This window comes from Gossypium hirsutum, chromosome D13 (genome assembly GCF_007990345.1).
Source record: "Gossypium hirsutum isolate 1008001.06 chromosome D13, Gossypium_hirsutum_v2.1, whole genome shotgun sequence".
NCBI classification, from domain to species: domain Eukaryota; kingdom Viridiplantae; phylum Streptophyta; class Magnoliopsida; order Malvales; family Malvaceae; genus Gossypium; species Gossypium hirsutum.
In genome coordinates, this window is record NC_053449.1 from 20425349 (window position 1) to 20443266 (window position 17918).

Below are 17918 nucleotides of genomic sequence, written 5' to 3' on the forward strand. Positions count from 1 at the left end.
AAGCACAAAAAGCATCTATTGTATTTGAAATAGTATATTGAGAGTGAGGAAAAATAATTTCATTTAGTGACTTCCTTGGACTAGCCATACTCTCACACAGCTACTTAATTTGAGTAGTTAATGTATTTTTTTGATGATTTTCTACTTGAACTTGATTTTTTTCCTTTACCGTGTACAACCCTAAGTGTTTGCTTTCTTCGATTAGAAGTTTCATGAGAAGGGTTTGATGGCGCTTCATTAGGATGAATACCTTCATTCTCATTACTATGTTCATCTGAATCACCCAATCCCTCATTAGGTGTATAATCTTCCATAGGAGCCCCACTTGGAAGAACACCAGACGAAGATGCCGATGCATTTTCTCCAGTGGCTACAATGCCACTAAACATTTGCCACATTAACTCATTCAATTGTGGTTCAATTCCTTTCTTCTTAAATCCTTTAAAATCAAGATTTTCCTACATAATATGTTAAATGTTATACTAAGATTTTTATATTTGTAAATTATTAATTTCAACAAACTTTATGCATTAAAATAATGATAAAGTTACTAACTTGTATTTTTTCAGCCCACCATTCTTCGGTAGCATCGACAGTCTTTTTAGATGGACACCGTCCTATACCTGTAGATTCCTTAAACAACTCCCTCTATAACCTCCATTCCTTTTTTAACATATCTCACTTATTTTTCAATTGAGGTTTTCCATAATTTTTTTGTGTTTTTTCTTGAAAAAGAGCAATGATATTTTCCCATCATTTTGAGTTTAGATGAGTTGTCGGTCTATTACCAACATTGACTTCATTCACGCAAAGTTCTCAAAATATCAACGTCAGCTCATCATTCTAAACAACTTTTGTTGCTAAGGTACTATCTTCCTCCACAAAATTTTGTGTCTTTACCACCTATTATTATTTTGGTTTTAAATGTCAACCAACATAAAATCATAAATATATATATCATAATAAACATCATTTAAAGATCACCATTATAACAAATACAAGCAAACTGATATCTTAAGATATCATGGTATATATACATCTACGCATTTGTAAAGCTACTTCAATATTTCTCACAACTGATCAATAATCAGATCTAAACCCGAAAAATTTAGAAACGAGACGAAAACATAACACGAACATGATACCATACTCAACATCCCCAAGTAAAAGTTATATATATATTTGTATTCATCATAGAAGTGAAAACAACATCTCATATTTGCAGCTACCCAACTGATCCATAATTCGATATAACAAAGAGGTAAACATATTGGAAAGTTTTCCAAAACAAGGTTGAAAAATAACATCAGTTCATATAATAAGTAAAACAATAGCTCATGAAATCACCCCCATCAATCAAAAATAACAATGAAAAGAACATGTTGAGGCTAAAAAATCCAATAAAAAATAAGAAGCAAACTCATTAACGAAACACACAATGCGAAGAAAACCCAAAATTTTAAATATATGAAAAATTAACATTTAGGAAAAATACATTATTTTTTAATAGAGAAAAACAAGGGAAATTTGGGAAAAGAAAAGAAGAAGACCAAAACGACATTTATATCATGAAAATGAAATGACCCATAATCAGATAATTGTTCTTTTAGCTACTTGAAATCTGAAACATAAGTCCTATTATGTTATCTGAAATCTTAACGTAAGTTCCTAGTTCTATTTTCAAGAAAAGAGATATTAAAACTATCCATAATACTCAAATATCATGTAATCAACACAAATATATGAAAAACTAACCTTTAGGCAAAGAAAAAAGTAGCAGACACAACCAAGAACAAAGTAAAAAAGTAGGGAGAAACCAGTAATAATGACTATTTCAGTTCCCAAATATGAAAACAAGTGACTGTTTCGTTCCCAAATCTAAAAAAATAAGGTTGGTAATTAATTTAACTTTCAAAGATAAAAAAGTAAAATAATAAATAAAAGTATAGGTACTTTTGTCTATTAAAAATATCTGCTGCTTTATTGTGCTAAACTGGCAGTAAAACCTCTAGTCAATTTTGAGGCTATTAGTGTGATTAAAATGAATTTCATCGCACTGTTGATGCTCATCCAAACACAGCATCAGTGAGGTTGATAGCAGTTTTTTACACCAACTGCACCACAAAGCGTTAATTGTCAAACCAAAGGAAGCCTTAACCTAAAAAAGTAATTCTTTTAGTAATAATGTCACATTAGAGTGTATGGATAATAAAATATTTTAAGAAATACTAAATTAACACATAAAAAGATTATTATCATTATTTAACTCTAAAAAGAAAAAACTCAAAGGCTTTGCCCCAACACTAACACCATGTTTGGTTGGGAGAATGAAATAGGGTTGTAATATAATAGAGCTGTAATCAGTAATTCAGTTGTTTGGTTGAATGGATTGGAATAGAACTGTAATAATATTCTTGTGTTTAGTTGAATAGAATAGATGTTGTAATAGCATAAGGAAAAAGGCTTAAATGACCAAAGTACCCTTAGCAGAATTTTTTTAAGAAGATGATTATTGTTATTGTTATTAAATTGTAATAAGATTATTATTAAATATAATTTAATAAAAATAAAAATAAATAATTTAATCATATTTTAACATAATTATCATTAAATACAATTTAATAAAATAATATATAATTTAATAATATTCTTAATATAATTATTATTAAAATATGAATTAATAAAATCATAATATATAAAATTATAAAAATAATATATAACCTACATTATTATTTTTAAACTGCAATGCATATTTAATGGGTTAAAATATCATCTTTATATACATAGCATTTATATTTTTATATAGTTAAATTAAATCACCTGTTCCCTTGTCAAACAGCTGTAAGGAAAGTCACTTCAAGCCAAGGTGCTATACTGTAAACAAGCATTAGAAGAGCACATAAAATATATATTTCAAAGTTTAATATCAAATTGGATTATCTTCCATGTTCATGCAAGCATTGCAAACGACACATACATTGATACGACCCTGCCCCAAAAACGTCGTTGGTTTAGTTCATCAGGCGCCATTCGTAAACTCTTGCAAGCTAAACTAGCTTGTTCCAGCTCAATGAAGCTCAATCGAGCTGATTCTAGCTCATTGAGCTTGAACTTCAATTTATTTAATTTTATGCTTTTAGTTTGCTGGAATAAATTTTATTTAGTTCAGCTCGTTTTTAGCTTTCTTAAGTTTACATTTATTTTGCTAGAATAAAACAAATAAATTGCTGCTAGTTAAATTAGTTAATTAGTTTAAGTTAATAAATTTGTTAAATCTAGACATTTTAATTAGGTGTTTTAAATATGTTTTTAATGTGTCTTATTTCATACATAGCATAAATATGTCTAGGCTATTACATCTATTTAATATGCCGAATTTATTGATGTTTTAATTTGTGTCCAGTCGAATTAATTATTGTAGGTGTTGTTGATAAAATGTGTTTTAAGTGCTTTAAAGTGACGAATTTAATGTGCTGATATTAATTATGTCTTGACCGAATTTATTTGGTGTCTACAGGTAATAAATTCGACTGAATCAGCTGGTTTAATAGCAAAGGGAAGCATTTAAGGAGCTGCTGACTTCTCCTTTACAAGCATGCATGGTCGGCATTAAGGGAGGCATGCTGGCTGGCCGGATTTAATGTGCAGCAAAACAAGTATTGAAGGAGCTGTTTGGCATGCAAGAGACGACCATTTAATGAGCATAAGCTGCTGATTACTTTTTCCCATCTGCCTTTTTCGTGAACATCAAAGGGGCTGCCGTTTCACTCTCCAAAGCACCTTGGAAGACGCCACCAACAGCTATGTAATTTTCCCACCTTTTTGGCCATTCAGTTCCATGTGTTCAAACTCATGGCTGTTCAAATGCATGTGTTCACACTTCATGACCATTAAGCTACTCATTAAATTTAGAACTATTTAGCTGATCAAGGAAGCTTCTTCAAGGCTCATAAACACCCTTGGCCGAACATACATTATCCTTTTTCAGCTCACAAGGCAACTTCATCAATTTAGCTGAATTCCAAGGCATCTAGAAATGGCTATTGGCGTCACCCATGCCCAAAGGAGCTTCATGGAAGTTACCTGGAAATTTCAAGGAAATTTCAGCTCATTAAAGCTGAACTAAGTTGTCCATTAATGTTCTTAATATCCATTCAGCTATCCTTGAACTTAGCCTATAAATAGGGACTTCCTTCATTTTGTAAAGGATTTTTAAACCATTGATTAATGTTTATACATTTTGTGAGTTTTTCAACTCTCTTATTTCGTTTTAGACTCAAGTAGACTTATCTAGCTTGCTAGTGGCGTCTTCCTTGTTTCTTCGAACTTATCACTCAATCCCGAGTGTGGCGTTCAACCATTTGATACCTCTGGTTCCTAACTCTTATAGTTAGTGGGTAAAGGTCCTTTTTCATCACCTTTAAGTGTCTTATAAGAATCGGGTTAGTACTTTATTTTAGTACTGATTCCTTCTTGACCTTAAGTCCATTTTGATCTATTTCCTCCACATCGTTCCATTTTTAATATTTTCTTGTTTGTCGAAACCTATATCATTTCAAACTTAACTCTCTTGAACCAATTTTTCAAACCTTACTCCATATTTAGCCAACTTTCAAACTACATTTCAGAATCAAGCGATACGTCTCTATTTTACGATCGGGCACATCAATGACTCGACTCACATCACTGAGCCAGTTCGTATCATTTGGTATCAAAGCTAGTCAAAATCGAGGAGTACGAAGGTTCGTGAAGTTGCCAGAGTAAGTCATTGTAAAAAGAAAAAAAATTGAAAAAAATTCAAAAAAAAAGAAGTTCAAGGTGTAATTTTTTTCTTTTGTATTTAGCTTTCCATTGCATTGAATTAAAAAAAATTAAAAAAAAAGACAGAAATTTCCAAAAAAAAGTGTTGAAAAGTTGCAAAAAAAAAGAGAGAAAGAATCTGTTTTGAAGACGCTCATAGTTTTCTCAATCTTAAAGTGCTTTTCTACTGAACACAAACCAATCGCCACACTTAGCACCATCCTTTCTTTTTTTTTCTTTTCAGCCTACCTTGCACTCCCTATATCGACTACCTTTGTGAACCCCTTTGAAGCCGACCCTTTAGGCTCTCTTGAAGTCTGAACGAGTCGATTATGAAGTTCGAGAGGCGAATCGAGAGGTAAAAGGCATGAGTGAAAATACATCGAGATAAAAGCCAAAATAAAAGTGAAACACGAGTGGTGTGCCATCTATTATTTTCTTTGCGAGAGATTGATGAGGATTTTGAATCGGTGAGGTTCATTTACTATTTATTCTATCTTTTGGTTTTCTAACATTTTGTTGAAGCATGTTCGAAGAATTTTCTGAATTTAAATTCCAAATGTGGAAGCGAGAAATGCAAAGGATAATGCGGTTTGAATTTCGACAAATACAAGAAGTAGAACTCCAAGAACCATCCGAAAAAGATAAAGAAGATTTGACACATGCTACCGATGACATCAACATGAGTTCAATCCTTCAAAGATTGGAGAATGAACCGCAACGTGAAAATCTATTTCACACTCGATGTCATGTTCATGATAAAGTGTGTTGCACCGTTATCGATGGAGAGAGTAGCTCAAACGTGGCTAGTACTAGAATGGTGGAAAAACTTGGCTTACCCATTACCAAGCATCCCCAACCTTATAAGTTGAGATGGTTAAACAACAAAGGCAAATTTGAAGTTACTCAACAAGTGCGTGTTGCATTTTCCATCGGCAGATACCAAGACGAAGTCGTTTGTGATGTGGTGCCTATTCAAGCCTGCCATTTGTTGCTAGGAAAACCATGGCAATTGGATCGCAAGGTCACTCACGATGAACGTACCAATAGGTATTCCTTCAAGCATCAAGGAAGGAAAATCACCTTAGCGCCGCTAACATCGGAACAAGTCCATGAGGACCAAATCAAACTAAAAAATTCGGTTGTAAAAGAACGTGAGCGAGAAAAGAACATTGAAAAAGATAAAAATGAAAATGAGATTTAAAAAACACAAGAAAGTGAAAAGCAAAAAGAGCCTCAAAAGAAATCGAGTGAAAAAGAAAAAGAGTCTGTTGAAGAAACGAGTGAATAGAGTAATCACGAAAAAGAGAGGAATTCTTTTGCTAACCCCCATTCGGAATTACCTTGTGATTTCTTTTGTTTCAGGTTTGCAAGATTCCACCCACGGATTGGTTCCAACTTCATTACCTTTCTACCGAGAGACGTTTTCAATTGATTGAAAAAGGTAAGTTGGAAGATAAAAACGAATGTCATATTTCCAAAGGTAAGCAAGGTAAGGAATTTATCACGATCCAACCCGATTGGAATTTGTTGATTTCGATTGATAAAAGTGTTCATGTTGTTAATCTTAATGAAATTCATTATGATGCTCTGTATAGTTGCTATAAGTTGAATCTGTTTGTTGAGTTTAATTTGATTAGTGTCTTGGAATTTTCTTCCCATCATTTGTTCCCTATCGATTCAAATAACCTTGAGATGCAAGTTAATTTGGTTGCTGATAAAATTGGCCCGACTCTAAGTCAGCAAAATATGTTTTTCATATGTGATAAAAAGTATTCGTGTAAACTGCTTAATCTGATTGGTTTTGATTGCTACATGAATTCTTTCAATCAATGCGATGAAATTTTGTGGATACCTCTGATTGTTCGAAAAATTTTTGCGAGGTTTAATTGTTTGAATATATCGATGCCTAATTCTTATTCGTTTAACAATTGTGAATTGTTGCTCAGCGAAAAGTTTTCATTGTATTGGAGTATAAGTAATCAAACTCGCGTGTTTAAACCCGAAATTTGTTTTGGTTCGATTTGTGGAAAAATCAAGCATCTTAAATTTCCTGCAAATAATTTCTATAGTTTTGATATTTGGTTTTTGAATAAGGTAACGACATTTGAAAATTTTGTTTTCAATTTATATTCCATTTTTGTGGTTGTACATGAAATTTGCATTCCATTTGACAAAGGTTAATTTAGCCACGAAGCTTCGACTACATTATACCCCCGAGGAGTGAAGGTTCGCGTTGATCGAGCGAGGTAAAAATGATCTTTACTTTTCTGCTCATAAAGGTAAGGCATTTGAAAGTCTTGGAACTTTTCTGTTCTCCTCAGATGGTGTTAAAAATCGTGTTGAAGATTTATCTTTTGTAAAACACTTAGATCGTGTTGTGCTTAGTTGTTCCATTTTGCTTGACGATGATCCATCTGTTTTGGTTGTTGACAATAAGATTATTGTTTCTGATCATTTTTATGATGCATGTGTGAATGAATCTATAGTCAATCGTCTAATGCACGGTATGATTGTGCAACTCCGTGAACCGTGTGAATCCTTTCAAATACCTGCTTGTGACGATTATGTCTACCATTTGATTCATTATTCACGTTTGTAAAACACTTAGATCGTGTTGTGCTTAGTTGTTCCATTTTGCTTGACGATGATCTATCTGTTTTGGTTGTTGATAATAAGATTATTGTTTCTGATCATTTTTATGATGCATGTGTGAATGAATCTATAGTCAATCGTCTAATGCACGGTATGATTGTGCAACTCCGTGAACCGTGTGAATCCTTTCAAATACCTGCTTGTGACGATTATGTCTACCATTTGATTCATTATTCACGTTTGTAAAACACTTAGATCGTGTTGTGCTTAGTTGTTCCATTTTGCTTGACGATGATCTATCTGTTTTGGTTGTTGATAATAAGATTATTGTTTCTGATCATTTTTATGATGCATGTGTGAATGAATCTATAATCAATCGTCTAATGCATGGTATGATTGTGCAACTCCGTGAACCTTGTGAATCCTTTCAAATACCTGCTTTTGACGATTATGTCTACCATTTGATTCATTATTCACATTCTACTTATGACTTGTGGAAACAATGAGACGTTTGAATGCCTTAAAATATGTCAATTTTTGTTTCAAATACTTGACGAAGCATTGGCGAGTAAATTAATTTGTTTGCATGATTGTCAACATGTTGTTTTGTACCTGTCCATTCGCATGCGTTATACTTGTTTTGTTATGCTTATGATTGGACTACGAGCTTGCTTGCATTGCTATTTTCTAACTAATGGCTATTTTTTTCAGTTGACTCAATTGCCATTTTCCCCATTCGATCGAGGAAAGTTGAGTAAGAGGAGCTATGTTCGAGTGAACCAATGGATCGACTTGAGGACAAGTCACTTCGAAGAAGGGGGAATGATACGACCCTGCCTCGAAAACGTCCTTGGTTCAGCTCATCAGGCGTCATTCGTAAACTCTTGCAAGCTGAACTAGTTTGTTCCAGCTCAATGGAGCTCAATCGAGCTGATTCTAGCTCATTGAGCTTGAACTTCAATTTATTTAATTTTATGCTTTTAGTTTGCTGGAATAAATTTTATTTAGTTCAGCTTGTTTTTAGCTTTCTTAAGTTTACATTTATTTTGCTGGAATAAAACAAATAAATTGCTGCTAGTTAAATTAGTTAATTAGTTTAAGTTAATAAATTTGTTAAATCTGGACATTTTAATTAGGTGTTTTAAATATGTTTTTAATATATCTTATTTCATACATAGCATAAATATATCTAGGCTATCACATCTATTTAATATGCCGAATTTATTGATGTTTTAATTTGTGTCCAGCCGAATTAATTATTGTAGGTTTTGTTGATTAAATGTGTCTTAAGTGCTTTAAAGTGACGAATTTAATGTGCTGATATTAATTATGTCTTGACCGAATTTATTTGGTGTCTACAGGTAATAAATTCGGCTGAATCAGCTGGTTTAATAACAAAGGGAAGTATTTAAGGAGCTGCTGACTTCTCCTTTACAAGCATGCATGGTCGGCATTAAGGGAGGCATGCTGGCTGGCCGGATTTAATGTGCAGCAAAACAAGTATTAAAGGAGCTGTTTGACATGCAAGAGACGACCATTTAATGAGCATAAGCTGCTGATTACTTTTTCCCATATGCCTTTTTCGCGAACATCAAAGGGGCTGCCGTTTCACTCTCCAAAGCACCTTGGAAGACGCCACCAATAGCTATGTAATTTCTCCACCTTTTTGGCCATTCAGTTCCATGTGTTCACACTCATGGCTGTTCAAATGCATGTATTCACACTTCATGACCATTAAGCTACTCATTAAATTTAGAACTATTTAGCTGATCAAGGAAGCTTCTTTAAGGCTCATAAACACCCTTGGCCGAACATACATTATCCTTTTTCAGCTCACAAGGCAAATTCATCAATTTAGCTGAATTCCAAGGCATCTAGAAGTGGCTATTGGCGTCACCCATGCCTAAAGGAGCTTCATGGAAGTTACCTGAAAATTTCAAGGAAATTTCAGCTCATTAAAGCTGAACTAAGTTGTCCATTCATGTGCTTAATGTCCATTTAGCTATCCTTGAACTTAGCCTATAAATAGGGACTTCCTTCATTTTGTAAAGGACTTTTGAACTATTGATTAATGTTTATACATTTTGTGAGTTTTTCAACTCTCTTATTTCGTTTTAGACTCAAGTAGACTTATCTAGCTTGCTAGTGGCATCTTCCTTGTTTCTTCGAACTTATCACTCAATCTCGAGTGTGGCGTTCAACCATTTGATACCTCTGGTTCCTAACTCTTATAGTTAGCGGGTTAAGGTCCTTTTTCATCACCTTTAAGTGTTTTATAAGAATCGGGTTAGTACTCTATTTTAGTATTGATTCCTTCTTAACCTTAAGTCTATTTTGATCTATTTCCTCCACACTGTTCCATTCTTATTATTTTCTTGTTTGCCGAAACCTATATTATTTCAAACTTAACTCTCTTGAACCAATTTTTCAAACCTTACTCCATATTTAGCCAACTTTCAAACTACATTTCAGAATCGAGCGATACTTCTCTATTTTACGATCGGGCACATCAACGACTTGACTCACATCACTGAACCGGTTCGTATCATACATCTACATACACAATTCATAATGAAAATAGTCTGTGTTGAATTAGCGAAATATGACCATTAAATCTTTCTGATCAACTATAGGTTGTAAGAAAACTCAGTAGCGATACTTTGTCGAGTAACCTTTCGGAGGAATTAGCAGACCACGAACTTTCCTTGCCCCACAGTATACAATCTCAATGATGTCTATGAACTCCTGTTTGTCCTTGAGAGCCTATTTAATCTTGTTGTTATTACCAGTGTCAATATCAATCATAATGTGCTTGTTTATGAAAAAAGAACATCACTCTCGATGGATCGTAAAGCTCAAACATCGTGTTAAAATCAAGTATTTCCGTTCTGTCTACAAGATAAATCATAGCAAAGTTCTTTATTGTTTCAGCGACAGAAGCAAACACCTTATTCATCTGAAAATGAAAATAATATAACTAATTAATTGACTGCAAAATTAAGTGAAAATATAATGATAAAACCATTTTCATTCTAGAGGAAGCAAAAACAAGTCGATATTCAAGCATTCATGTATAAGTAATGACAGAAAATGATGTTTCCAGATATGCGACACTCAAAAGTAGAAAATAGAAAGGCAAAATGTTATGGAAAAACTATTTAAGTCCATGATCTTACATGCACCCCAAAGGCAACATGCTCAAATATTAGCAACACAAAAACCATTTCCTTATTATGTCAATAAGCACAACCAGTTACCAAATGTAACTTTGATTAATGTAAGGTACCAAGTTCAGTATTCAAGGACTTGACCAAAGGTCTAATAGACCAAATAAAGAGAAAGCTAATATACTAATAAAATAGAAAGTCATTATGAAAAGCTCAATCAATATCTCCTTTTGCTTACTTAGAGAAGATTCTCAACTTAAGCATTTCCTCTAGTCACGATCAAAGCCAACTTCATCTATACACCACATAACAATATGCATTTAGTTCCTAATCACCTTCATAAAGAAATCAAACAATATCAAACATCTGAACCTAATCGATAAAAACAAATTTACATGGGGTGATAATCCTATATTTTGTTATTTTTGTGAAGTGCAACCCTTAATCCCTATAGTGCTTGGTATGTATTTTCATGTTGGTTTGATTCACAAATTAACCCTGTGTAAACAAACTCTTATTTCGGGTATATACTGCAAATCTCATCTAAACATTTCTATTGTCTAAATCTAACGACAACACAAGATATGTCATCTTTACTGTCTCTTTTAACCGCTTCTGCAATTAGTTGTTTCGAAGCTTTTTGTGGGTCTTTAAACTTTTTTGCAATATCAACGGCCTCTTGATTACTCATCACCTGGATTAAGCATATGCAAAAGGAAAAATAAATCATATAAAACTATTTCCAGCTCAATAGAGAGACATTAAAGTAAAGTGTTTTACCTTCCAAAGGCCATCACTTGCAGGAATTAAAATATCTGTATTATTATCTATGTTAGCCCATTGAATGTCGGGATCTGATCGTAGATGCGATTTAAGGCTCTTGTCACTGAAGGCACGTGAAATTGCCAGTTATCCATTAACTTTAGGAACATCTCCTAATAGCATGCACAAACAACAAATTTAACAATCTCATTATATTAGCAAATTAGAAATGCAGGGCCGTACTTTACTCGAGGAATATGATGCATATAAATCAACCAAATTAGAACCAAGACCTTAATACCACTCAATAATAGAAACCTGAAGTTTTCAGGAATTGATTTCTTTCTTCGTATCTTCACCATGTAAGGCCAACAAACAAAAATCAAAATGATAAAACATATACAACATAATGGTGACTAACAGTCTTTTTGGTCGGCAAGACCAAGATTCTGAATGCAATGGAACATGACATTTCAAATTTGTAGTAGCTTTAACATGCCTAATGCATTTGTACTTCATAACCAACACAAAGACATGCCTTAAGAGACCATTAAGTTGTTATACAACAAGGAACAAAAACATAAAACAGAGTGCAGAACTTCACTAGTGATTGATATGTGAAAAAGGAAAGAAAAAACACTTTATGGTTTACTACAAGGTTAAAAAGCTGACAGAGATGATCTCTCTTTATGATTACAAAGAGGCTAAGAACTAAATAGAAGCATTAAGTATTAGAAGGTGCAAGACCACTAAAAAACACTTATATGACCAAAAAATTCGTTGAGTTATTAACATATATGAGTAGATGTGAACAAGCTCAAAGAATTAACTTCTAAAAATTAGGAGTAATAGAAGACGTGGAATATTTGAGACGAATCCACCTATGTTCTCAATGCTGCCTCGTTCAGTTTTGGGTTCATGATTTTTCGTCATTTGTATTGCTTGACCCTCTCTAGAAAGAACAACACGTGAATCTCTTAAGTTTTCCACACATAGTTTTATTCTATCTATCAATATTGCAGTTACAACAGTGGATCCACCACGACCCAATTCTGAGCTTTATGAAAGAATTGTTTGATCTGTTTTCTCATAAGTCTAAAGGGGTCAACCCAAAACTCTTCCAATAATAAGTAAAAAAATGTAAGCATATGATGTTTTAAAAATAATAAAAGCAAACCATTTGAAAACGATATGGCACATCCTATCTTATTTAGGATATTGGCAAACAAATGCTTCTTTAGGTAAGACGATATAATATCTCCCAAATGACCATCATAGACAGAAAAAAGCCCTAACTTGTGCTGTTGAATCTGCATGAATTTAGCCACATGACAATTCTCCATAGGATGATTAGCTTTCCCTTTTACTAGGTTGAAACCAAACTTTATTACACCCTCATGGCTTTTTCCCCTTACCAAAACCTAAATACGAATGCCCTTCTCCAAGCTAAAATATGACCCAATTAACCCCCTAAATAGAAATCAAAGATCAATGGATTGAAAATCCTACAAAACCTTGCTTCAAAATCAAACCTAAACACACCTAGAAAATTGACAGAGCAAAAGAAAATGAAAACCTTGGCTATGACAACTCTACTAAGAGAAAGAAAATGAAAGCAGAAAAAGAGTAAAGAAAGAGGGCAGAAAAAATGACAGAGGAAAATGAAAGGAACAAAGGGAGAAAATGTTTGCCTAAAGGATGCTCGATGAAGGGGAGGAGTGGTATGGTTAGAGTCGAAGGAAGCAAGGGAGTGATTGTCTGGCTGAGTGAGAGCATTTTTGAGGTAAGAAAGGGTAAAATGGAAACGGGGCAAGCATCGAATCAATAATCAGTGAGGATGAGACGGAGTAGAAATGACACCATTTCTCTGCATAAGCTCATAATGGAATAAACCCATAATAGGGCATTCCATTGAACTAAACAACTTTTTATGGGGAGTCCACATAATAGAATTGTAATGACTATGCTATTATATTGAACCAAACAGAGCGCAAACTCTAATCTAACTCCTATGTCATGAATTATAAATCTAATTGAAAAAGAATCATAAACTTTAGGTTATTATTATTTTATTAATTTTATTTAATTAGTGTTAGAAAATGCATGCTATTAGTTATTAAAAGATATAAAGTGATACATTTGTATTGGAAAATTAAAAAGTGGTATTTTAATATAATTTAAATTCATTCTGCAATCATCTCATCCCATAATCTTATATGCATTAATCTTTTTAGATAGAGATATTTACTTGTTTAGGTAAAAAAATTGGAGAATTTCAAAATTCGAGTGAAGAGATTTTAATAGCTCAATTTCTCTTTTCAAATTTCACGTGGTTTTTCAAATTTCTTTATAATTTTATTTCATTCTATAAGATAAATACTAAAATTTCAAAAATTATTTTAATATATTTTTAATTTTTTATGATAAATAATCATATCTTTTTACAAATATTATAATATGCATTTTATATTATTTTTAATTCATAAAAATTCAATAACTTAATGTAAAAACAAACAAAAAAAAAATATAATTACTAAAACATTTTAAAAATCTCTAAAATTTTAAAAACCAGCCATAGTTTTTGTTGACTTTGATGGGGCTGCACAAAACCCTTCTTAAATTAATGAAGTATTAAAAAAAATGTTTTTATTCCTTTACCCATTCTTAATTCTTAACTATTATCTGACTTTTTCTTGGTTTTTCTTTTACCAAATATCACCCATTGATTTAATTATCAGAAATAAAACCCCAAATTGCAATGCTCAGGTAATCTCGAATTACTATTTATTAAATAAAAAGTTATTTTAGTTAAATTTTAATTATAAAAATTAATAAGAATATTTTAAAATTTTAAATAATGTAGATGATAACTATAGTGAGAATTTAGATCAAAATAAATGGTTTTAAACTTTAGATTTTGTATTTCTCTTACCTTGTTATTAAAATAAAACCCCTTCTTCTTCTTTTCACAGGTGATTAAAGTATAGTTTCAGATTTAATTTCTTTTTCTTTTTCGAGCAAAAAAATTAGAATGAAAAGCTAGATATTAGGGCTGCTAAGATTAATCAATTTGAGTAATAGGTATTTGTTTCACCTTTCTTGTGATATGCTTCAAATTCCATGGGTACTTGAAATCAGTTAGGAAAAAGATCTCAAAATTTTTAGAATGAAATGGTCAATCAATTTTTTTCAATCACGAAAAAAAAAACTTAATACCCAAATTGATTAATCTTATAATAACCTTAATCTCTTGCTTCCCATTCCATTTTTTGTCTAAAAAAAAATTAAATTTGAAGGTAAAGATTATCCAATTTTTTTCACCCTAAGACTACAACTACAAAGTGAAAAATAGAATAAAAGAAAGAAAGGAAAATTTGAGTGGTGTTGGTTTTATTTTGATCAACAACTAAGATCATTTTGATTTTTATGGTTCTCATTTTAAAAGTTCTCACTATTGTTGTCACGGAAATATCATACTATTTTCATTTGTAGCAAGAAGACACTGCCCATGGAATTCATATACTTCAATTATTTGAGTATACCAAATCATAGTATCTTTTGTAGGAGTCAACTTTCTCTGTAACAACTTCAATTGTCAGTCAAAATTTATATGTTATAGAAAGGTGACAATTGTACACTTATAACAACATTCGAGGCACCTTTAACAACAATTTAAATTTAAATTTAAATAATATTTTATTTTTTATATTAAAAAATGTAGTTTATTAATAATATTAATTAGTGATATTTCAATTGTATCTTTAAGTAAAATTTACAAATATATTTCCATTGATTAAAGATTATTTTTATTAAATAAAATATGATTAACATATTTTTATATAAAATTTAAATATTTTATTGAAATAATATATTGACTACGATTTAATTTATTATTTTTATTTTATTCTAAATAATTGAAATAATTTTTGATTCCATAAGTGGGCTTAGGGTGTGACAATTGTCTGGTAGGATGTAGTAAATTGATGGAATATTAAATATTTATCACTTCTTTTATATATTTATTATTTTGACTAAAATAAATTTGAAAATTTTGGGGAGGTCTAAGATTTGCTAGTCATGGATTCGTACCGATCCAGGATATACATATAAATATACATTGAGAAAATGTTGATGAAATTGATGGAGTAGGGTAGTAGTGATTAAGGGTTGCTCCAGTCCGTTCTGCCCACATATACAAACCGCCTCCCCTCAAACCTGGCCGTTTCTTAAAGATTGGGTGGTCTATTCATTCGTTGAGAGAAACTTGGAAAAGTGATGGGAAGGCAGGGAGTAATTTGGCAAAGTATCAATGTGTTAGCAATGAAGCGAAGGAGATTGCGCTATTGACGTTGTATTTGATGAGATTTTACATGTTTAGGCCTGTGGTGAAAAAGGACTACTTTATTCTTGAGGAAGAAGTTGGGCAGATAAAGATTTGGAGCTCTTACAACTGTAGACGTTGCAAATACTGTACGTTTTAGCCAAATTGGGATCATGTTGCAGGTCTTCATAATATAATTTTTAGAATTTCTTAATTTTATTGGAATCAGGATTTTATAAATTTTGAGAGTTCCTTTGCAGTCGTGTGAGAGTTGGACTGTGTAACTAAAGTCCATAAATATGAAAGACAAAAGAAGGATTGGTGGAGAAATAGCAAATGTTTTTCACATGCTAAGAGTGGAAAACTGTTCAATCCTGTTCTTTGCGTTAATTAAAATTGCAAATCATGTGATGATTGAAAACTCAAATTACAAAAAATCCTTTGTCGTTTTACCAATAATTTAGTTTGTGTTTTGAGTTGGAAACCCATACCGACCATTAGAGTTTTTGTCGATAAATACCTTCCCCTCTCTTGAATTATTTCAAGGGTTTGCGTCCATTATTGTCCTTTCCAATTAACTCCAACCTTAGAATCCCTCCCCACCCACACCATGTTCTATTACATTGCTTTCATCATAAACTATTTCAAGTTAGCCTGGAATTTGTTGCTTAACCATTCCATGTTCCCCAACATCTACAACAAGCAGTCATATCCACCAGTTGCTGCCGCCATGGCTGTTCATCAACAGCTTGGTGTCGTCCGATACAGCGGGGGCGACGACCAAGAGGAAGTTGCTTGTGCAGTTTGCCTATGCGAAATCGAAGAAGAAGATGAGATGAGAGAGTTAAGCTGCAATCATCTGTTTCATAAGGAATGCTTGGATAGATGGGTTGGAGTTAGTTATGGCTTTTCATCCACTTGTCCCATTTGTCGCACTTCCTTAACTCCTGCTAAACTAGTTGCCGGTGTTGAAGTTCTGGTGTTTAACTGTTTCAGTTTCAACTCCGGCCACATCCGTCATAACTGGTGGCTCCGCTAAGCTTAGCTGAAACCCTCCAGTAGCTCTACTTTTACTAATAATAGTAGTTAGTATGCCCAAGTCTAATCTTTGAGAAATGTAGCAAACTTGTACGGTTCTGTAATATATATACACGTATAAATATACTCTTTTTTTTCTTTTATAAAAGCTAAGAATGGGCCCAAACCCACTTCTTAATTAAATTTTAGGAAACTTATAAAAATAATCAAAGGACTTATAGATAAATATCCCAAAACTTATTTGGTTGCATACAGTTTCTCTCCTGCAAAATGATGAAAGTTTGAAAGTGGGTACATGTTAGAGATGATTGCTTGGTTGACGACATTTATTCTCCGACTGACGTTAGCCAATTCTCCATAGTTTCCAGTTTCAACCTCTTCACCCTAAAGAATCAATAGATTGAAAGTTCATTGTTTTCTCTTTTTCTTCCATGTGATTTATTTTTGTCGTCTCACAAATATTTAATTCAAACTTTATGAAAATAATATTAACTTCATTTAAACGGGGATATTTATTTACAACTTCTCTAATATTATTTTATTTTTAAAATTCAAAATAGAAGTAGAAGTTACAAAAGAAATAATAAATTCAAAAACTTTTAAATTCTTTTTGCAAAAAAAAAATCAATAAATAAAGGGTAAACTAATGTTTTCTTTTAATGTTATCAGACCATTATTATAATATAAGATGAAAGTACTGAAAAAATTAAAGATTTAACTCAAGAGTTTAGAGCTAGTGTAGCATTACTTTTGAAAATTGCTTTTAAAAGGTGCGGTGGAAGGATGCTTTTCAAAAGATTTGAGTGTTTAATATTGCTGTCAAAAAGTGATTTTGAGAAATAAAATATCCATTTTAGACATGATATTATAAAATAACAAATATGCATTTAAATAATATTCAAATTAGTTAATATTATTATATTTTAGTAAGAATATAAAAAATAATTTATTATAACTTGTGATTAATATTTTAATATATGAAATATAAATTTTAAATATTTTTAAGCAATAAATATTAATTATTTATAAAATTTAATTAGAATATATAAACTACATTTTAAACATTTAAATATAAATAATGTAATGGCCCAATATTGCCTGGCACGCGCATATAAACCAAAGTCCATTTACAATAACCAATTAGCCCAATAAGGCCCAAATCATTTAACCTAAACTACCCAAACCGTTAGCCCAATATAGCCCAAAACAAAAAAATTAGAAGCAGGAAACCCTAG

The 17918-nt window shown here is 32.0% G+C and overlaps 1 protein-coding gene, 1 long non-coding RNA gene and 1 pseudogene across 2 annotated transcripts; 2 read left to right on the forward strand and 1 right to left on the reverse strand.

The window, feature by feature from the left end:
- The first annotated feature begins 3538 nt into the window (after nucleotides 1-3538).
- LOC121224922 (uncharacterized) lies at nucleotides 3539-9494 on the forward strand. The gene is made up of 2 exons (XR_005922657.1): nucleotides 3539-4760; nucleotides 5045-9494. It is a non-coding gene; the product is annotated as an uncharacterized lncRNA (long non-coding RNA).
- Nucleotides 7662-13267, reverse strand: LOC107920508 (thioredoxin-like protein YLS8; annotated as a pseudogene).
- A 2807-nt stretch (nucleotides 13268-16074) lies between these two features.
- LOC107919538 (probable E3 ubiquitin-protein ligase RHA1A) lies at nucleotides 16075-16831 on the forward strand. The gene has a single exon (XM_016848982.2). It carries the CDS (start codon nucleotides 16256-16258, stop codon nucleotides 16682-16684), a length of 429 nt encoding a protein of 142 aa, XP_016704471.1. The 5' UTR covers nucleotides 16075-16255; the 3' UTR covers nucleotides 16685-16831.
- Nucleotides 16832-17918: the final 1087 nt, after the last annotated feature.